This window comes from Urocitellus parryii, chromosome 6, assembly GCF_045843805.1.
Source record: "Urocitellus parryii isolate mUroPar1 chromosome 6, mUroPar1.hap1, whole genome shotgun sequence".
In the NCBI taxonomy this organism is placed as follows: Eukaryota; Metazoa; Chordata; class Mammalia; order Rodentia; family Sciuridae; genus Urocitellus; species Urocitellus parryii.
This window is the reverse complement of record NC_135536.1, coordinates 102104480-102127709: the sequence shown is the minus strand read 5'-3', so window position 1 is coordinate 102127709 and position 23230 is coordinate 102104480. Positions and strand designations below refer to the sequence as shown.

Sequence of the window (23230 nt, the reverse complement as noted above, 5' to 3'; positions counted from 1 at the left end):
ATATGTAGCTCCGGTGTCTAGGGGGAAGGAGACAGATCTACCTGAAATCCACAGTTACCTTGTGCTAGGAGCCACAGCAAAGTATTATGATGCATGGCACATTTGGTTAAGGTGACTGCCAGCTAGCCATTGAGATGATATGATTATGTTAAGATTTACATTCATATGGAAATTGGACTCCTGCTGTTCACCTTGGCCTGCTACGGAATGGGACCCCTGGAGAGTTCCCATTGGTTGGGGAAGGGTAGTAGGAGGGTTTTCCGGGGAAGGTCCTGGGCCCTGGTCCGGGAGACGCAACCTGCTTGAGTGGCTCAAGCCTGCTTGAGTGGCTCGTGATTCTGTGCCCAGCAGGGTTGTGGCACCTTGGGTTCCCATGGAGTGATGGGAGTGATCAGGTGATGGGGACCTGTGCCTAGTGAGTCTTCTGCAGCCAGTCCTAAGAGTTGGAAAGGGGAACCAGAAGGGCTGGATGCCTGGGAGCTGCTATGGGCTCAGGGACAGTCAACAGCCCAGTTTCCCTCCTGATGGCATTTAGGACAAGGGCCCAGAGGCTTGTGAGGGCTTAGGATATGTATGAGCCCAGTGACTGGTCTGACCACATTTAATACAGGGTCGGGACAGTCCTGAAGGACCCTTCCATGGGCCAATGGAACCAGGGACAGATGCTGAGGCCGGATGGATGGCTTGAGCGAGCATCTGATATTTCTGCTTCCAGGCCTTCTTGTCTCTCCTGTTATACACCCAGAACCTTAGCTCGGAGAGTTATGTTGGGGCACCTTAGTTTGGCCTTAATATCAGGGAAACTCTGGGAGAAAAAGTTGGTCATTAGTAGTTGTCTCCCCATCTGGAGTCTCAAGGTCCAGATTAGTATATTGTAATAAAGCCTTGATCAGGTGGTCAAAAAATGCTGAAGGGTTTTCATTTTTATCTTGGATGACTTGCAGCTTTTCATAACTGATAGCCTTATGGGCTGTCTTTCTTTCTACTAATTATTCCTCTGGGCAAATTATAATCCCAGTTGGGGTTCTGATCAGGGATTACTTCAATGCCAATCGGATAGGCAGGGGAGGTCTGATGTACCTCATCAGCATAATTTCTAGCTTGCTCCCAAACTCGCCTGCGCTCCTCAGGCAGGAGGGTCTTAGACAAGATCATATGGACATCATGGAAGGTCAAATCATGATTGGAACAGATATTAAAACTCTATGATATATGTGGTGGGGCTTGAAGTATAGGACCCAATCTGCTTTTCTACCTGTGAAAGATCTGACAAAGAGAAAAGCACGTGAACCCAGCTACCTCGAATAGAGGACAGAGTTGCTGGTTGGGCAGTGGCAGCCTGTGAGTGTCTAGCAGGAGGAGAAAAGGGTGGAGGGACAGTTGCTGGAGCAGCTTCATCAGAAAGAGAATTATGGTTTGGCAGGGGCTCATCTGCTGGGTCAAAGGAGGAGGAGTCCTGGGTAGGATCTTCTGTCCCTTTGGAAACAGGCTTAGGGGAGGTAAGAGCTAAGAGAACTTGTACAGAAGAGCAAGATTTGCAGACAGAGGGCTTAGAACATGGAGAGGAGAAAGCTTGAATGTATGATTTCTCTTTCCATTTTCCTAAATGCTCACATGATTGCCTCAGATATTGAAACTCTTTGATATATGTGGTGGGGCTTTAAGTATAGGACCCAATCTGCTTTTCTATCTATGAAAGATCTGACAAAGAGAAAGGCACATGAACCTGGATTACACCATCTACCCCAGCCACCTCGCATAGAGGATCCAGAGGTGCGGGTTGGGCAGCTACAGCCCAACCTGATAATATTGGGATCTAGAGTGCCATTAAGCAGCCATTTAGACTCCAAAGGATTTTGAGGCCAGATCTGATTGCACAAATGGTTTTAGGTCCATGGTTAGAGAGAGCCAGGAGGCAGAATGGATTAGGATTTGCCCATGGTGACATGTAGGAGGTGAGTTTAGAGGTAGGGTGTCCCCCAGTCTCTAGTATCACTCAGTGAAGAGGACAGTTACGCTCAGGGAGTCATCACCACCTCTAGATAAGCATTGGGGGCAGGGCCTGTAGAGGCACGTGGGTGCCTGGCCAAGACTACATAATAAAGACAGAAGCCATAGAGACTAACCAAAGGCCAGGAGGTCTCACCAAGAACAACTCCCAATCACCCCTGGAGGTTCTTCTCAAAACCCAGGACCCAAATAAAAGACCACCTATAGACCCAGTCAATAGTAAGGATCAGCTGTATCTGTGAAAGCTGTGGCTGTGGGTGCCCCTGACTACACAGTAACCCTGGGAGTGTTGGACTATTGATGGTCACTTCTCAAGAACCATAGATTGTTTAGATCAACTGCAGACAAGGGTCTTACCTGAAATGTCTGGTGGTGGGTGCAGAGAGGGTGTTGGGCAGAATGGAGGACCTGGTCCCATGATGAGGGACTAGGGCCCAGGGACACTCAGTGACCCTTGAAGAGGGAGCAGGCACACTGGGGAACCTGATCCTGGGTTTCCGCACCAATGAAAGGAAAGTGAGGAACTGGGAGACAGGCGAATGAGACATGAAAGAAGGAGACTAGGCACAGGAGCTTATTTGTCAGGGCTGACAAATACAGGCCATCTTTCCACAGATGGAGAGAGATAATACAGGCTTGGGTTGCATAACTTTTATGGGGCAGGCTCAGGGATTAGAGTAAGGTGAGTCCTAATTTGGGCGGTTAAGGGTTGGCTTGGTATGAGGGAGTGGCAAGCCTTTCTCAGAAAGGCCTTTGGGAGAGAAAGAGAAATTTTTCTTAAAATGGCGGCTGTCGCTTAAGATGGCCATCCAGATACTAAGCAAGGACCTTACAGAGGCAAGATTTCAAGTTCTGGTCTGTCTTGAGAGCTGGACCCCTACTGCAATTGACCTTGTGAGGACTATGGGTAGAGAAAGCTTTTCTTACAGATCAGACTACAGTATTTACCAAGCGTTAATGAGAGCATGATTTTGCTTTCGTATATTTATACATGCATTGCCCTAACTTTTTTCTTTTGAAGTTAATACGTGTTAATATGCATATGGCAGGTAGAATTAAAGGATATTCAAGCAAAACCATATGTATTTTTGTAAATTTGGTAAAGTCAGCCAGTAAAAGAACCTGACTTCATTCCTGTTTCTCAACTGGTGTTCCTCTTCGTCCCTCTTGCGTGGCCTTTTTACTTTTCAAGTCTGCGGAGAGGTACCTGGTGCACCTAGCAGGACCCAGAAGGCATGGTTGCAAGCTTGCAAATTCAGCGCAGCCGGTAGTGGGGATAGCTGCCCGGGCTGGCCCCAGCGCACGCCAGCACCCACTGCAGTGCCAGGCCCTGCCCTCGCTCGCGGCCGGCGCGTGGCGAGTCCCCGTGGCCCGAGGGCCTGCGATGTGGCGCACATGCCGGCGCCCGCCTCCCGCGTTGGCGAGAAGACAAGGATCCCGGACGCACGGAGGCTGACCCGGAGCCTACCCATAAGGCAGCGCGTCGGCTGCTCGCGAACACCCCCCTTCCCACGGCTCGGCAGCCTGCTCCGCAATGGGAGCCGCGGCCGCTGCCGTGTAGTTTTTCGTGCTCCTCCTTTTCCTCCTCCTCTTTCTCCTCCTCCTCAGGGCTCCAGTCAGGCCGATCCGCTCCGCTCTCGGTAAGCGCCCCCCGCCCCCGCCCGCCCTGCACTGCAGCAGGCAGAGGCCCTCCCGCGCGGCCTGCGCCGCCTCACTCCGGGGGCGCAGAGCTGGGGGTCTCCAGGCCGGCGTGGGTCGTCGGGAGCGCCTTGGGCGCGGGGGAGGGGACCGGCTGCGCGGCGGCGGCCCGACCGCCATCTTGCGCCGGCCCCGAGCGGGGAGGGATCCCCGCGCGACGCGGTGGCCGCTCAGGGCTGCGGCTGGTCGGCGCTGCGCAGGCCGTCGCCTCGCCTCTGCGTTCGCGGGCTCGCCGCCCAGGCCTGTGCGCCTGCCGGTCCCCAGCCAGGCTTTGGGTTTTCTCTCTGAAGACCATTTCCTTTAGGCCATTGGGACCTTTGTGCGGATGTTTTGCGGAGACCCATGCTCCCACTCCACAGCCTACTCCGAGGCTCTTCAGTCGTAGGAAAGGAAACCGAAGGGCATTCGGAATTTCCAGGCACAGGGCCCCTGTCTTGCCCAGGTGACCAGTCGTTCCTTGGGCACACCCTCATTTCATGTCAAACGGACTTCCCTGCCCTGCTGTAGAGGTCCCGTTATTGTCTACACGAGAAGGGCCCCATTGAGCAGTGAGTTGGATACACGATTTTGTAAATTGAGCTTTGCAGGTTTCACTTTATGAGCCGGAAAGAGTGATCACACTGAGGTTTTAACCTGCTCAGGAGATGGAAGGAATGCCTCCCAACTCATCTCAAGTTTTAACGCTTATAAGAAGAAATACACTAGAAGGGAAAACCCAACAACGTGAACCTGCTACTGCAAGCACGGGAGACCTTCGGCCAAGGGATTCTCTTTGTTTGCGAACATTTGTTCCTTTTTTAGAAATTCTGCCAACTTAAAATTTTGGCTTTATTGTTTTCAGGTTTGTACTGTGCATCTTCAGAATTTGACGTCTTTTAAAGTGCAGTTAAACATAAAATTAGAAGCGAGAAAGAGAGTTTGAAAGTGCAAGTCTCCTTTTAGCATTTGTAAGGTGTCCTGCTTTAGGGGTTTAGTGTGTCAACAACCCACTCTTTCTGGATGCAGAAACTTAATGGGCCTGGGAGGACATTGGTTTTAGGTTTGTGTATTCTCATGGTCTGCCTTCACTACAGATATCATTGTATTTGTATCTTGAATTTCTGTCTGTCATTGATATCCGTTTGTTCCATCTAGTGCGTTTTGAGGTGGTCTGAGTTGATAGAACTGTTTTGAAGGTGAGGAAACTGCCTCACAGAGATGACTAATGAGATCACCTGGCCAGTAAGGCCAGGGCCAATTATAGAACTGAGGCCTTCTGACTCCTTTTCAGTGCACAACTCATAGTATGTCTGTCCCTTCATTTTGAAATGAAGTGGTGGCAATAGACAAGGAGGGTTACCTGAAAAAATGGAAGAAATACTATTCACTTGCCCTTTATCTCACTTAAAAAAAAATAATTCCCTCAACTTTGCAAAGTTTAAGTGCTGTAATTTTTTCAAATATTTTGAAAACTTGCGGAATAAGACATTTGAACACTTATGTTCCATTTAGTTTTTTTTTTTTTAACTCAATACCTTTCTTTTATTCATTTATTTTTTTTATGTGATGCTGAGGATCCAGCCCAGGACCTTGCACATGCCAGGCAAATGCTCTACCACTGAGCCCCAGCCCCAGCCCTTCCGCTTAGTTTTACAATTCTTTTTTTGCCACATTTGTTTTTTCTACCTATCTCACACTCAACATTTCAAAGAAGGTTTCAGATAGGACTGTTCACCCCTAGTTACTGTACATATATCAGCATGTATCTCATAAGAAAAGCCCATTTTTCTGAATACTGTAATAAAATATTGTAATCACACTCTAGAAAGTTGGTAATTCCTAAAAATCAATTATATGTACTTAGTGTATATTTGCAATTCCTCATTAGTCCTCCAAATGTCATTTTTAATCACTTTTTGAATCTAGGACCCAACCCTTTATTATATTTGTCTTAGTCTTTTTAAATTTAGAGTTGTTTCCTCTTTTTCTGTATTTTTTAAATTTTTAAAAATGACATTGATCTTTTGAAAAGAACAAGTCTTGTAGAAAAGCCAATGTTCTGTGTTCTGAGTAGTTCCTCATGATATTTAAATTCTTCCTTCTATACCTTTGTAAACCTCAAGTTAAGGTTGAAGGCTTGAGTAGATACAGGCTTAATGTTTTTGACAAGAATATTTTATGAGTTATGCAGTATATTTATATAACATAAGAAGACTCTTTAAGTAGGTTTGTCCTATTAATAATCCTAAATTTGATCTTTTATGTAAGATGTTGACAAACTTGTCTTTTCATTGAAGCATTTCCTTTTGCAATTAGCAAGTGATGTGTGGGGTGCTATTTTGGCCTTACTACTTGGTATGAAATTACTGCAGAAGGAATGGATATTTAAGTAAGAAGGAGAGGGCCAATTTTTGGAGGATAGAACTAATCTATTTAGTCTAGGGAACATGAAATTACTGCTACCTGTTGGCATCAAAGCCTAGACAGGCTGGGAGTGGTGGCCTACTCTTGTAATCCCAGTGGTTCAGGAAGCTGAGGCAGGAGGATTTCGAGTTCAAAGCCAGCCTCAGCAACTTAACAAGGCACTAACCAACTCACTTCAACCCTGTCTATAAATAAAATACAAAAAAGGGTTGGTGATATGGGTCAGTGGTTAAGTGCCCTGAGTTCAATCCCTGGTACCAAAAAAAAAAAAAAAAAAAAAAAGCCTCCACAGGTGAGAGAGGAGGCAGAAAGTCACAAAGATTTTTGCCTTTGAAAGCTTGTTGAGGTGGTAAATTGGGAAGTTCTGAGTTAGTTCCTTGTTGGAAGACCATAAATCTCAGCATCATAACACTTCAGTCCACTCTTTCCAGTTTGGATTAATGTTCCATGTTTTAACACTCAACATTAGCTTTTTGTAGTAGGGGAGAAGAGGGCAAAGAAAAGAATTAAATAATTTTGTATTGTCTCACAAATTGTTTATTTATTAAAGAGAAAATTTAGAACTATATCAAGAGTTTATTTTCTATATAAATTTTTTTCTATACAAATTGGAATCGTTTTTTTGTAAATAAAAATTTGATAGTAATTTTAGGTGATAGGATATTGGGAATTTATATTGACTTTTTTTGTTATTTCAGAAATAACATTTTAAAGGTGAGAAATGCAAAATATTTGGCATATTTACTAATTAAATATATAATCCTAGATAGCTTTTTTCTTTTTATTGTGTTTTTTTTTGAGAAGAAGGATTAAAAAATATTTGATTTTTTTCCATCAAATTGTTTTAAATGATGGTATAAACACAAAATTACATAGTAACTTGTATCAAAACATTGTGTATTTAGAATTTTGGTTCATTTCTGCAAAGCAATTTTCTTCTAAGGATTTTATTAGCCCTCAATATACCAGGAGAAATAGTTATCACTATTTACCATCTAGATCAAAAAGGATCTTTTAAACATTTTAAGTTATTTTATATAATTAACAGAAGACTAAAAGCATAATGTCAAATATAAGAATTAAGACACAATGTAAGAAAACTTATTGGAGTTTTGGCAAGGATTTAAACACAGCAAACCTCTTTGTATATGCTGGGAACAATGACAAACAAATTTGTTTCATGTGTTTAATTATATACCACTCCTACAATGAATATGCATGAATACTTAGAGAAGCATTCTTATTAAAATTGTAGCACACTTTTTTTTCTTTCAGTTTTTATATCTGTACAAAGAATATCTTCCTTTCTTCTTCCTACATCTGTTGGAAAGAATGTTATGTTTAGAGGGTAAGAAAAAATTATCTTTCTGGTTTTGGAAAGTTTTTTTCGTATTACATAAGGAATTTCTTGGTAAAATTTATTTAGTTTTTGGTTTGAACCAAGGGGTGCATTACTACTAAGTCACATCCCCAGCCCTATTTATTTATTTATTTATTTATTTATTTATTTATTTATTTATGGTATCTGGAATTGGTAGTTAGTTAATTAACCACTGAGCCACATCCCTGCCTTTTAAAAAAATATATTTAGAGACAGGGTCTTGCTAAGTTGCTTAGGGCCTCACTAAACTGCTGAGGCTGACTTTGAACTCTCTGTCCTCCTGCTTCAGCCTCAAAAGCTGTTGGGATTATATGTGTGTGCCACTGCACCCATTCCCTAGCCCTTTTCTATTTTTTATTTTGAGACAAGGTCTCCCTAAGTTGCTAAGGATGACCTTGTTTTATAATCCTCCTGCGTTAGCCATCTGAGTTGCTGGGTTTATAGGCTAGACAATGCTTTGACCCTCTTTCTGAGTATATCTATTCATCCTGTAATTTTTTTTTCTCTTTCTTGTGGTACTAAGGATAGAACCCTGAGGTACTCTACCACTGAGGTCTATCTTCTGCCTGTTTTTTCTTTTCATTTTGAAACAGGGCCTCCAAAAGTTGCTGAGGCTAGCCTCTGAGTTGGAATTCTCCTGCCTTAGTGTCCCTAGTAGCTGGGATTACAGGCTTGTGCCACCACACTGGGCTCTGTGACTTTTTTAATAATACAGACGACTTAGGTTAATTTTTTGTAGGTTTTCTTTTTTGTTGTTTAATTCATTGATGTTTTAGAATGTATTGAGCTAGGAAAACTCCAGTTTTCTTAGGATGTTAAGAACCTTGGGCTTGTTTGGAACCCAAATTGTATGTGATTAACTTCCCTTGCTTTTCTCTTTGTACAAATTCACAGAAGTTCAACCCTACTTTGCCCAAAGAGCCATCTAAGTTTTTTTTTTTTTTGCTAGAAATACTCAGCCAGATGAGAGCCATTGTAGCAGTAGTAAGGTGTGATAAATAGAAAAGTTCTGAGATAGTTTGATGTTGGACAAATGTAAATCTCATCATGTGCATCTCAACCCATTCTCTCCACTGATGCCTTACAGTATCCCAGTCCTTCTCCAATGTTTTTGCAAATGTTTTGTAAAAATTTGTTAAGTTTATATTTCTGACAAAAGTTTGATTTTGATTTTTTTTTTTTTTTTTTGGCTATTTTGCAGTATTGGGGATTGCAATCTAGGCCTTATACAAGCTAGACAAGTGCTTTACCATGGTGCTAAACTGCCAGCTCTTTTTGATTTTATTTTGAGACAGTATCTTGCTAAGTTGCCCGGGTGGTCTCAGACTTGAGACCTGCCTGCCTCAGCCTCCCAAGTAGTTGGGATGACAGATGTTCCCCATTTTACCCAGCTTGAAATTAATTTGAAATTATTCTTTTGATTCTTGTAATACTTCTACTTGGTTATGTTCCTATCTCTTTTTTTTTTCTTTTTCTTTTTTTTTTTTTAAAGAGAGAATGAGAGAGGAGAGAGAGAGAGAGAGAGAGAGAGAGAATTTTTAATATTTATTTTTTAGTTCTCGGCAGACACAACATCTTTGTTGGTATGTGGTGCTGAGGATCGAACCCGGGCTGCACACATGCCAGGCGAGCGCGCTACCGCTGAGCCACATCTCCAGCCCTGTTCCTATCTCTCTTCTGAATTTCTCTATAGATCTATATTTTTTAAGCTTATGATGTTTCACTGTCAAAAGTTGCTCAGATTTTTATTTCATATCTTCCAGATTTTAAAAGTAGGCAACATTGTCTGAATGCAACTAACTACAGATTAAATATCATGTATTACCCTGGATCAGTTCATCTTGTTAATACTGACTTGAGGTTTCAAATGCTTCTGTCCTCCTTCTGAGTCTTTTTTTTTTTTTTTTTGCATATGCAACAACAAAATTCAGTACTTGAAGAATTTTTGAAACTCTTGATGATCCATAGTTATCTTTTGTGCTCTACAGTTGTAATTTTTTATTTCATATTTATAGTTAGCCAATTAGAATGATAATCCAGTGGATTTTAAAAATTTCTATATCTTCTGTTTCCTTCCATTCACTTGCACTTATGAATTATATCAAGTAAAATTTCAGCACTCAGATGTAAGGGATGAAAGAATACTGTCATGTGTCCTTTTTAGCAAAACATCAGTGGCCCGCATTTTTATCACAACATACTGCATTTTTTGTTTTTTTTTTATTTCAAGGCAGGATCTTGCTAAGTTGCTGAAGATGGCCCTGAACTTGTGATCCTCCTACCTCAGCCTCCCCAGTAGGTGGGATTACAGGTGTGTGCCACAGTGCCCAGTTGGTGTAAGAATATTTTGAGTTGAAGGAAATTGAAACCTGCCTGATAGATGCAGGAAGAATTTTCTGTTCTCCCTTTATTTGCCTAAAAGCAGGCAAATAAATTTCCTTTTATGAGGTTGTTTTAGTCAGTGTTTTTGCTGCTGTGACTAAAAGGGCTTGTGTAGCCTAAGTAGCCTAAGTAGCCTCTTTGTTGGCTTGTCTCTTTAATTCATGCAGCTTTCTTAGGATGACATTACACATTACTGGCATTTCTTAATTGGGCACGGGGGTGGGGGGATGTATCTCCACTGTAGCTTCGGCTTCCTCCTCAGATCTCCACACCTTGCCTTCTCTGGGAGTACCCACAAGGACTCTGACCTTGCTGCACTTTTTCTGGCCTCCAAGGCCTTCCTTTGAAATCTTGATGGAAGCCTCCATGACCCTCTAACTCTAGTATCCTGCCTTCCTACAGAACCAGCACCATGGAGTTGATGCCAAAGTCTGCTGCCATCTTGAGCAGTAGCCGAGAGACTCTGGCTACGTCAGCTTCTGAATACCTGGGTGACTGAGCACATTGAAAAAAACTTCCTAGACCCCCTTGTGGAAGAAGGATTTCCCACTGCTCTCAGCTCAAGAGAATTTTCACTTTTACTCCCTTGAGCCTGAGGTGGTTGTGGTCTTGCCAGATCCTGAGATCCCTTCAAGTCATCTTTCTTATTGTCTCTTGCAAAGTCTTTAATATTTCTTTAATGGTGATAATGTCTTCAACAACTGCAACTTTTGTTAGTCCTGGTTTTACTCTGGCCTTTCAAGTCCAAGTTTTTCAAATATTTTTGCTCTGCTTTCTGCTCCTGAATATCACAATGAACTTGGCTAAAAGCCTAGACATTTCCTCCATCAGTTAAAAGAAGTCCCTCACTTTTAAAATAGGCCTCACAGAAAGTCTCAAGACATGGGCAAAATGCAGATAACTTCTCAGCCAGAATATAACACAAATTGCCTCTACTCCAAATTCCAGAAGCATTCTCCTTCTCTGAATCCTCTTGAGCCCTGTCTTCTTTGTTCATGGCCCTGTTGGCATTCTGGTCTTCTGACCAGAATTGGCCATTAAGCTCCACTTACAAAAATCTAAAGCATTCCAGCTTGCATTGGTAAGCATTTCAAAATTCCTCCCACCAATTCCAAAATGCTCCAAAGACTTATGAACCACATGGTCAGATTACTCACAACAGTAGCCACACTCCTGGTAGCAATTTCTGTTTTAGTCAGCTTTTTTGCTGCTTTGACTAAAAGATCTGACCAGAACAATTTTAGGGAGGAAAAGTTTATTTGAGGGCTCACAGTTTCAGAGATCTTAGTCCATAGAAGGCTGGCTGTATTCCTCGGGGCTCGAGGTGAGGCAGAACATCATGGCAGAAGAGTGTGGCAGAGGGAGGCAGCCAACCTGGTAGTCAGAAAGCAGAGAGAGAGGTCTCTACTTGCCCAATACAAAGATATACCCCAAAGCCACACCCTAATTACCACCTTCTTCAGCCACACCTACCACTTCAGTTACCACTCACTTAATCACTATCAGGGGATTAATTCATAGGTAATGATTGGGTTAAGACTCTTAACAACCTAATCATTTCCCCTCTGAACCTTTCTTTGTCTTACACATGAGCTTTTGTGGGATACCTCATATCCAAACCATAACAGAGGTTTCCCCCTTATATATCAGGAGGGGAAGAATACTTTTTTTCCTTTGAGATGGATTATCAATCCAGAGATGATGAATAAACATATTTTGTAACATAACCCTACTTCCATTAAGCTATTTCTTACATTTCCTAGTTCCTTCCCCATGATATATTATTATTCAAACCTAATCTCTCTTTTTCTTTGTTAAAATGCTATATAAACCTCTAATTCTAGTAATTTCTTTGGATTTAATTTCTTTTTTTTGTGTGTGAACTGTAGTGCATGTAAATGTTAATGAAGATTTTATGTCTTTTCTCCTGCCATCCTTTCTTAATTCACAAGTCCCTAGGTACTGAACATAGGTGGGTAGAGGGAAAGTTTTTCTTCACTGACATAGGTAATGAAGATTATGTTTCAGTCTTCTGTATCTTTTTGAAAGTTGATGAAGTTTTTGTGCAAACCAATCTGAAAACTGAAAAACGTGATGAAGAATAATGCATTTGTCACATGGGTTTGTGTTGTATCATCTTTCTAGGCAACTGAATCATTCTTCTATCCCCCCCCCCTTTTTTAGCATTGTTTGGATTAATTATTGTGCTTCGATAAACTAATTATGAAAATACTTCAAGATGCAGAAAAAAGTAAGATCCCATAATATATCTTAGATGTATAAAAGGACACTTAGTGATTATAAAATAGAATGAGATTTATTCTATTTAAAAGTAATAAGTACCTGTTACCTTCTTGTTTGAAGACCTCTAAAAATTGATATAAGGCACACAGTGTCAGTCTTTACCAATAGAACTGACCCCCCCCCCCCAATCTCCCTCCAAGATAGTGCAGCCACTCTCTCTCTCCAGTCTCCATCATGATAATCTTCCAGGACCTCATCAGCCACAGTGATCTTCCATATCTGGAAGATTGTGGACAGGCTGTGCCTGGAGGTAGAGGGCAGGATGGTCTCTAGGACAGAGGGTTACATTGATGACAGGCTCATGGATACCTCTGCAGAAAGACCCAAGGGCAAAGATGCCAAAAGCACAGTGATCACTGGTATTGATATTATCATGAGCCATCCCTTGCAGGAAACCAGTTTTACAAAAGAAGCATACAAAAAGTATATAAAAAAATATATAAAATCAAAGGCAAACTTGAAGAACAGAGACCAGAGGGAATAAAATCTTTTATGACAGAGGCTGCAAAACAAATCAAGCACATCTTTGCTAATTTCAAAAACTACCAGTTCTTTTTGGTTAAAACATAAATCCAGATGGCATGGTTGTACTCTTGGACTACCATGGGGATGATATGACCCCATATATGATTTTCTTTAAGGATGGCTTAGAAATGAAAAAAAATGTTAAAACAAAATATTGGCAGTTACTTTGGATCTAATATCTGTCATCATAGCCAACTGCTCCTTGTCATCCACACAACATGGAACTGATGTCGTCTCAAACACATTTATTTGGACCGTGGTTTATTTGTACTGGAGGCATTGTGTTTTTTTTGTGAGAAAACATGTCATGTAGGTTGTCTAAAAATAAAGTGTATTTAAATTCACTTGAGAGAAGTCCTTAGTTTAATATGTGTTTAAATTAAATCCAATCTGCAGTATTCCTGGAGAAACTAGAGCCTGGTCGTAGACCACCATTAAAAAGCTATCTTCAGATAACTCTCACAGTGAAAACTACTTCTGTAACTGGAATATAAAAAACAAGAACCAAAGTTTTTATTCTGACTTGAATGAAGCGAAAGACCATTTTCATGGCAGTGCCAACATTTGAAGTATGGAGCCTTATACATTTCATCACCTACAAACAGAAGTACTTAACCCTGGAAGAGATTACCAAAGGAATAAAAGGAAAACTGACTAAGCTGGAAAAAACAAAAGCAACAACAAAGATAATTACTCAAGAAAGACATTTTTAAAAACTAAAATGGCTTTCTTTGGATTCTGATAGCATACCAAAGGTTAATAGTTAATTTGGACAGTTTGAGCCCTACCCCTCTCTAACACACATATTAAACCTACCTGCCTCTCCTTATCCTGCAATGATTTTTTTTTTTTAATCTATCGTATTACATCTCTAATGAATGTAGGAAGTAAATAGAAAGTTGTCCCTTGAGATATCTGTTCTAAAATATTCTTGTTACCAGTTTTTCCTTCTGGGCTTTACAAACTTCAGAGATCCTATAGCAAAAAATAAATAAATAAATAAAATAAAATAAAAAGAAGTAAATGTAAACCTGGAGGATTTATGGGTTGTATTTAGGCTTTTTGGTTAACTGGATTAAACCAAAATATTTTTTATTTCAGTCACTTTTATTGTAAATGTTCCTGTTTTTCTGGTTTAGTATGCCAGATGAACACAAAATGATTTGGGGATGATACGTTTTCTCCTTTGTGTTTTTAAACACAATGCTGTATACATGGTTAATGCTTAAAAAGTCTTAGTGTTGTACTATTCACTTGAATATTCATGTTTAATTGAGAATCACTTGAGTTTACCTATTCTAATATTTTAACAGTTTAAAATTGTTGCTTTACTCCTTGAATTTTTGACCATCAATATAGTAATTTAATTATCTTATTTAAACAAAGGCTCTGACCTATGTTTATTCAGCACAGCAATTTTCCAAGCATTCTGGGGCTTGAGTCATTTTGAAGGTTCTGTGTCTTCCCTTTAGTAGATCTGCCTTGTAAGGTTGGATTTTCTGCACTTTAGCAGGACAGTGTGGTGCAACATATTGAAATGCAGAAGCTGATAAGAGAATATAAGCTGTCTTTTTTTTTTAAAAAATGTATATTTTTGGTTGTAGGTGGACATAATGCCTTTATTTTTATTTATTATTTTTATGTGGTGCTGAGGATCAAACCCAGTGCCTCACCTGCCTTCAGTGAGCACTCTACCACGGAGCCACAATCCCAGCCCCAAGAATATAAGCTGTCTTTAAAAATATGTATTAGTGAGATTTGCAGCAGTGTTGAAAGTTATTTTCCATAAGAACATATTAACATATAATATTTTATTATTGTCTTTTTGATTTGTTTTGTTTTGTTACAAGGGATTGAAGTTAGTGGCGTTCAACCAATGAACCACATCCCTAGCCCTTTTTAATTTTTTTAATTGGAGATAGGATTTTACTAAGTTGCTGAGACTGGCTTTGAAATTCCTATCCTCCACTGGAATTACTGGGGCGTGCCACTGCACCTGGCATTATTATTGTCATTTTAATTAATTCATATTTTAAAAAATTGCTCAGGTTTGGAATTGTGCTCTCCAGGTGAAGTTTTCCTCCTCAGATGTTACTCAACACCACACACCTTATTTGCCCCACCACAAAGTTGTATTACTTTGGGCAAGGTACTCACCCTCCTGAATAGCTCACTAAAATTTTAACAGCTACAAACAACCCTCATAGGGTTGTTTGAAGAGTAGATTAAATAATTATGCATTTAATGTTAGCAAAGGTAATAATAATTGTTATATGATAATTATAATTGCTTTATAACTATATAGTGATAACATAGTAATGAATGAATTAGTTGTGTTGAAGCTCCATATTAGGTATGAAATGCTGTAGTTTTTTCAAAACAAGTAAAAGATGATTATCACTTGAGCCATAAAGAACAAGTACCCTCATTCCTTCTTTTTCATGACAGACTTTAAAATACAGTTATGTGTCTCTTGAATATGGGAGCACATATTCTGAGAAATGTATCATTAGGTAATTTTGTCATTGGGTGCGTCACTTACTTCAAGTGGGCCTGTTGATGCAGTCAAGAGACTCAAAATTCAAGATGCCTGAGGCACAACGTAGTATATGGTTTTGTGGTAAAGTTTTTTTTTTTTTTTTAAATAATTAGAAGGAGTATGCTTTAAACACAGATAAAAAAGTATGGTATAGTGAATATGTAAACCAGTAACATGGTTGTTTATTATCATTATCAAGTATTATATGATGTATATAATTACAGGTATATTGTATTATTTCAGGACTGATTCCAACCTTTCCCCTTTTCTATTTGCCATTAACATTCTCAAGTATATAACCATTTTTGAAATAATGTTTAATATATCTGGTTTATTTAAAAAATAAAAACAATTTATATTCCTCTTTTCCCATATAAAGAGTTTATTCTTTTCTTGAAGTGCTCATAATCATGAGGCAGTTTTTTGTTTGTTTTCATTTTTGGTATTGGGGATTGAACCCAGAGGCACTTTATTTTATTTTTTATTTGTTCTTTTAAAATATTCATGATAGTAGATTGTGTTTTGACATACATTATATGGATATAACTTCCCATTCTTGTGATTGTACATGATGTGGAGTTACACTGGTCATGTATTCATATATGAACATAAAGTTATATTTGATTCGTTCTACTGTCTTTCCTTTTCTCTTTTCCCTCCTTTCCCTTCATTCCCCTTTATCTAATCCAATGAACATTTATTCTCCACCACACTTATTGTGTGTGAGCATCCACATATCAGGATATGTGGCTGATACAGAAATGCATAAAGAAAAGATATACACACACAATGGAATATTACTCATTCATAAAGAAGAATGAAATTATGGCATTTGTTTTGAACAAACTACAACATTTCATACCTAATATGGAGCTTCAACACAACTAATTCATTCATTACTATGTTATCACTATATAGTTATAAAGCAATTATAATTATCATATAACAATTATTATTACCTTTGCTAACATTAAATACATAATTATTTCATCTAATAATTATTTATTTTTACTTGTATTCTTGATAATTGCTATTTAGATTGGAGTGAGCTGGAATCTCAATGTAGTTTTGATTTGCATTTCTCTAATTATAGTTTTTGGGGATTGGCTTATTTCACTTAGCATAATAGTCTTCAGTTACATCCATTTATCAACAAATGCCATAATTTCATTCTTCTTTATGAATGAGTACTATTCCATTGTGTGTGTGGGTGTATATAGCTTTTTCTTTATCCATTCATTTGTTAAAGGACACCTAGGTTGGTTCCATAGTTTAGCTATTGTGAATAGAACTGCTATAAACAGTGATGTGACTGTGTCACTGTTGTATGTGGATTTTAAATCCTTTGGGTATAAACTGAGGAGTGGGATAACTGGGTCAAATGGTAGTTCCATTCCCGGTTTTTTGAGGAATCTCCATACTGCTTTCCAGAGTGATTGCAACAATTTGCAGTCTCACCAGCAATATTTGAGCGTACCATTTTCCCCATATCCTCGCCAACATTTATTTTTACTTGTATTCTTGATAACTGCTATTTAGATTGGAGTGAGCTGGAATCTCAGTGTAGTTTTGATTTGCATTTCTCTAATTATTAAAGATGATGAACATTTTTTCATATATTGATGAATTGTATTTTTTCTGTGAAGTGTGTGGTCAGTTCTTTTGCCCATTTATTGGTTTAGGGTTTTTTTTTTCTTTTTTCTTTTTTTTTTTTTTTTGGTATTAAGTTTTTTGGGTTCTTTATATATCCTGGTGATTAATGCTCTATCTCAGGTGCAGGTGGCAAAGATTTTCTCTTATCTGTAGGCTCTTTCTTTATGTTCTTGATTGTTTCCTTTGCTGTGAAGTTTTTTAGTTTGATACCAGCTGATTTATTGATTCTTGATTTTGCTTCTTGCACTTTAGGAGTCTTGTTGAGGAATTTGGTTCCTAAGTTGACATGATGGAGATTTGGGCCTACATTTTCATCTAGTAGGTGTAGGGTTTCTGTTCTAATGTCAAGGTCCTTGATCCACTTTGAGTTTTGTGCAGGGCGAGAGAGAGAGTTTTGATTTCATTTTGCTGCAAATGGATTTCCAGTTTGCCTAGCACCATGTGTTGAAGAGGCTATGTTTTCTCCAAAGTATGTTTATGGTGTCTTTGTCTAGTAGGAGGTAATTCTATTTATGTGGGTTTGTATATGTGTCTTCTATTCTGTACCATTGGTCTTTGTGTCTGTTTTGAAGCCAATACTATGCTGTTTTTGTTGCTATAACTCTGTAGTATAATTTAAGGTCTGATATTGTGATGCTTCCTGCTTAACTTTTCTCGCTAAGGACTGTTTTGTTCTGATTTTTTTAAAATTTTATTTTCCAAATGATTTTCATGACTGCTTTTTCTATTTCTATGAAGTATGTCATTGGAATTTTTATAGGAATACATTAAATCTGTATAGTGCTTTTGGTATTACAGCTATTTTGACAATATTAATTCTGCCTATCCATTAACATGGAAGTTCATTTTATCTTCAATTTCTTTAGTGTCCTGTAGTTTTCATTGTAGTGAAATAAGTTCTCTTTGTGTCTCTGGTTCTCTTTCTATGTGTGTATACCTATATCTGTGTCCTTTCTATCAATTTTTTTCTTTAGCTAGCTAAAGCATGGCACAAGAGATTAGCTAACTTGTCCAAGGTGATAGGGCTAGTAAATGGTTGACCCAGGATTTAAATCTGGCATTTATTCTTCACATTTCATTGTTTGTGGTCAAGAACAGTTTAAAGTGTACATCCTTAGATTTTTAGAAGTGAATTAAATCAGGGTCCTTCAGTTGATAAGTCTAAAATGGAAGGTGACTTGGCTGAAATAGGAAAACTAGCAATTGTAATGCAGTGTTACAAGCCTTAAGGATATTAAAGTTCCAGAAAATGGCTACAAAAAATTATAATGTTAGGAAGCATTTTCCTATGACATCGTTAATTTTTAAAACTTCACACCAGGTGCAGTGGCATACTCCTGTAATCCCTGCAGCGCAGGGGGCCTGTAATTCCAGAGTTTCTGGAGGCTGAGGCAGGAGGATCTCGAGTTCAAAGCCAGCCTTACCAATTTAGAGAGGATTTAAGCAACCATCAAGACTCTGTCTCTAATTAAAATACAAAAATGGGCTGGGGATGTGGCTCAGTAGTTAAGCACCCCTGGGTTCTCCCCAGTAACAAAACAAAACTTTACTATAAATGATGCTAAGAAGTAGTGAAACTTCTAAATGTTAATAAGAAATTACATATTTAAAAAAACTTGGACCAGAATTTTCATTGATTCCTAAAAATTTTGTAGAAAAAAATATTCTTTAAGTATAGTTTAATTTTAGATACATAAAAGCTGAAAAATTAATAAAATAAGAATTAAAATTATTTATATGGGCAGTCTCCAAAAAAGAGCAGATTATATTCTAAAGGATCTTTTATAATCAGTTACTTGGAATTAATTCCCTCTCCTGTATATTAAACATGGGCATGAAATCTGTTACCTGACTCAGTAGCCGAAGCAGAGAGTTGTTATTTTATTTTTTGTAGCTGTAAATGGATAGAATGCCTTTATTTGTTTATTTTTATGTGGTGCTGAGGATTGAGCCTAGTGCCTTGCACATGCTAGGCAAGCACTCTGCCCCTGAGCTTCAGCCCTAACCCTGAAGCAGAGAGTTCTTTTGTTCTTTTTTTTTCTGTTTTAGAGCCAACTCTGAGCTGCAAAAGCGAGAGATCTTTTAGAGCTGCAAAATCCCCACTTCATATTTTTGCTGGATATTCCATTTCTCAAGCAGTTGATAGAATTCATAGAATTGTGTGCCTTACCACCAAAATTCTAAAGCATTTGCCATAGATAATCATATGATTGCTTAATAGAAATATACAAGAGTCTCATAGGCTGTGTAATTCTGATTCTTACCATTTTTTCTTTAAACTTGGTACTGATAGTCCTTAATACTGAACCAGAATTATCATGTACTTACACTTGACACAAGCATTACACTGATTGTAGTTTAGAGACAAGCTACAAATATTACCGATGAGTTCGGGATAGAATAATGAAAAAGTAAAACAATATAATCTGCACAAGGCTTTACTGGGGCTTATGCTTGAACACAAAGGAGTCAGTACATAGAACAGAATTCTTAGACTGGTTCTCTGAGAACTGAGAAGAGTGAAGGATTTTTAGGCAAGGAATAGGCTCCTGCAGAGTCAACTGCTGACCCAGAATTTCTGCACTATCATGCTGGTTCTTTGTGCTCTGCACTGGGGTTTGTGTGTGACATGGTAATCCACACAGGCTCATTGGGTTCATTTGCACTTGGCTCTTGCTGAGATGATGGAGGTGCTCACTCACACAACCCTAGAAAGCTGCAGAAAAGTTCCTTGGCAGGCTTCAAGGGCCATTGCCCACCAGGTCCTGGCAGTAGTGGTTGGTGGTGGTGATGGTTGTTGCATAGTGGCAGGGAAAGAGTGGCATCTGCTGCCACCTTCTAAACTGTCCTGGTGGCACGTTAGCACTGGTTTTTATCTCCACATCATCTCCACCCAGGCTGAGTGCTATTGCCCCCTGCATCCTGTTCCAACAAACCCCAAGAGGTTCTGGTCAGCTACAGAGACAACCTGTATTTAACAAAAACACAGAAAAGTACAGAAGACAAAAACAAAAAACCTATCTTTTGGGTAAGATTAGGCTTCTCCTGTTCTGTCTCACCACTCTTTAAATAATTGCGTTAAAGAGGTTTAAATAGCCAGACCTCAGAACTAGGAGAATTTAAAGACAAAACTCATGAAGAGCCTTCTGTAATAGTAATTAAAATATTTGTAGTAATTTATAGTAATAACTCCTGAAGTACTTTTAAATAATTCTTTTTTCTTTTAGAAAAAAAATATGCAGTCCAAATAATTTAGAAATGGGAAAACTTGCTGTGTTCTCCGGTTGAGAGTAAAGAGGAATATGAAGGTTGAATTAGTTATGTATTCAAATATTTTAGGTTTCCAGTGTCTTAATTTTTTACTCTTTTTACTTTATAACTAAATGGATTTTTAAAAAGCTTATTATATAAAATTTATGTTGTTCTGTATACATGAAAATACAGATAACAAATTCTTTTTTGTGTGTGTTAGGATATTTAACCCAGAGCATTGTACTTGTTTGGCAAACACTGCCACTGAACTCTATCTCCAGCCCCCCACAGATAACAAATTCTTGGTTCAAATAAAGCAGTTTAATTGTGGTTTTTATGATAATGTTTTTTTTTTTTTTTTGTAACAGAATTTTTTAAGTCCAATGAATAACAGACATTCAGTCATAAACTTCTGGTCAGAAGGGGTGGTCCTGCACCAGAGGCTAGGCTATGGCGAGTGTCTGCCCCACTGGGAAAGGCTGTGCGCCTGGGCCCTGCGCAGCAGAGGCCGGTGTGGGTGGATCTCAGTAGTTATATTTTGAATGTATCAGTCTATGATGAAATATATCCAAACAAGTTTTTGTTCCTTTTCAGTTTCTAATAAAATAGAATAATAAACTAGAATTTATTTTAACTTTTGTTTTCTTACAGAAATTATTACATTTCTGAAACGTGAAAAGTAGGTAATAAAGATGAATGCCAATTGGCATTTGAAAAGTCAGATTTACTAAAACAGTACATCATGAGGTGATTAATTACTAGTTTTTATGAGAGAATATTGTTTAAAAATTGTTTTTATTTAGTAATTCATTGTATTTGTTCAATTATTAAGTGCTACAACCACCATTTTATTTATTTAATTGGGTTTATTTAGGGATGAATCAGTTATATGAGTTATGTATATATCAAACATATCCAACTTAAAAATTGAGCTTTTTATAGGAAAAAAGAGTTTATTGTAGTTTAATTACCCTACCCTAATGATAAGATATCTTTATTTTACAGGAAGGAAAACAGATATAACTTGCTGCCTTGTTTGGAGTCACATGGTGAGTTTTAAGATCAAAATTCTGCCCAATAATTTCTTAATCCCAAGTTCCATGTTTTAATATTTAGTCTTCCTTAAAGTGATTCATAAAATTGACTGATCTCATGTATCAGTACTTAGGTGACAATTTACAGAAAATCAGCTCTGCAACTTGATGGGCGACAACCCTTTTCAACCAAAAGGTAAGTGTTGTGGCCAGAACAGATGACAGTGTGTATGGCTTTTGTTTAACTGCTTCAAGAGAAGGTGGAGGACTTTTTCTTAAAAACTTAAAATTGTTGGAGTAGCAAATGTTCATATAAAAAAGTAAAGTAGAAGTGAACTTTAGTTATCTCTGTTAACAAAATGAGTATATTCATGTGTTTCTTCTATGCATAGACAAAAAATATTTCTAGAAAACATTAAAAAGGTGCTATGTGACCTTAACGTTTCTCTCTGCAGTGTATTCTGGATATTTTAACAATGGCAGAGTCCTGTGAGAAAGAACAAGGAAGATCTTTGCATACTCTTATCAGTTCTCTAGGGCTGCCATAACAAAGTACCACAGAGTAGGTGGTTTATAGGATGGAAGTTTGTTTTCTCATAATTTTTGAGGCTAAAAAGCCAAGATTAATTTGTTGGTAGGGTTGGTTTCTTCAGAGGGCCACAAGGGGAGGGCCAGGCTTCTCTCTTGGGCTTGTAGATAGCCATGTGCTCATTAGGTTTTCACATGGTCCTCTCTGTGCATGTGCCTGCATCCCAATTTTCACTTCTGTTAAAAGACACCAGTTATATGGATTTTATTGCCACCCAAGTGACCTTTTTAAAAAATATTATTTATTTATTTATTTATTTATTTATTTATTTATTTATTTATTTATATGTGGTGCTCAGAATCAAACCTAGTGCCTCATGCATGCAAGGCATGTGCTTTACCACTGAGCTATCACCCAGCCCCTAGTGACCTTATTTTAACATAATTATTTCTAAATGTCTATCTATAAATATAGCTATAGTCTGAGGTAGTAAGGGTTAGGAATTTAGCATATGGATTTTGAGAAAACACAATTTAACCGATTACATATATCAGCTGGAAATAAATAGTACTTTTATTATCAGTACACAGTGGATCTTCCTAATTTTTCAAAATTAGGTACTATCTTACTTCACCTTGTCTATACGTTATCTCATGCTGTGGGTATGCTGATTATCTAATGTTCTGGGGGAAATGTATTCCCAGTGAATTAAATTTGGCTGTGGCTATGTAAAATTAAGACATGTGAAGAAAGAGAGTAGTTTGAGATCATGTATTTTAACATTTGAATTGAATGATATTGACTGTCAATGTAGTTCAAAATTCAAAGGAAAATAAAAATACAATGGTTTATTGAGGAAGTTTTAATTGAACCAAGGATTAGTGCAAACAGGCAATTAATTGGTTGAGTATCTAGTTGAAAATGGATGTTTTACATGGTGTTTTCCATTTTCTTCAATGTATATAAAACTTAGGTAGATATCATAAATAGCTTCAAGTAATTTCTTCAGTCATACAATTACAAGGCAGTGAAGATTTGAACCATTCAATTTGATTTCAAGTCCATGTCCTTTTTATGTTGTAGACTGGAATGATATAGACTCTAAAGGTAAGGTACTCTGTGCAGAAGTGATATAGATTTTAGTAGTTTTAATGATCTGAGTTAAAAAACTCTTATCTAACTAGTAAAATAGTACAATTATAAAAGAAAGAGGTCAGTTTGTGATGTTGATGACATTTGAAAAAATAGGAAGGCCTTTGATAGGTAGATTACTAAACATTTAAATATTAGACCAGGGAATGGTTTGTGATATACTTTTCTATATATTTATAAAAGAATGGCATCTAATTTGTTGAAATATTTGTTTTGTATGTCGTCTCCAGAGCATAATTTCAGTTGGTATCTTTCAGTTTTATGGTAGAATATTGCTTGAATTTTGAGTTAAAAGTAGAAATGATATTACTTTAGTATAATAAAAAATTATCTTTTAAAAATGATATATTAAAGATATTGCCAGAACC

At 38.1% G+C, this 23230-nt stretch overlaps 1 protein-coding gene and 1 pseudogene across 3 annotated transcripts in view; both read left to right on the top strand.

Moving 5' to 3' along the window:
* Positions 1-3135: 3135 nt before the first annotated feature.
* Positions 3136-23230, top strand: part of Znf280d (zinc finger protein 280D) — a 122265-nt gene continuing 102170 nt past the window's right edge. Inside the window, exons 1-3 of one of the 3 annotated variants that reach the window (XM_026384800.2) lie at positions 3608-3650; positions 21153-21196; positions 21309-21377. In XM_026384800.2, coding sequence (XP_026240585.2) covers positions 21350-21377 — 28 coding nt within the window. In that variant the 5' untranslated portion in view covers positions 3608-3650; positions 21153-21196; positions 21309-21349. Of the gene's footprint in view, positions 3651-21152; positions 21197-21308; positions 21378-23230 lie in introns of all 3 variants that reach the window. The other 2 variants (XM_026384801.2, XM_026384802.2) reach the window with 2 other exon arrangements.
* On the top strand, positions 12353-12783 carry LOC113180011 (translationally-controlled tumor protein-like; annotated as a pseudogene).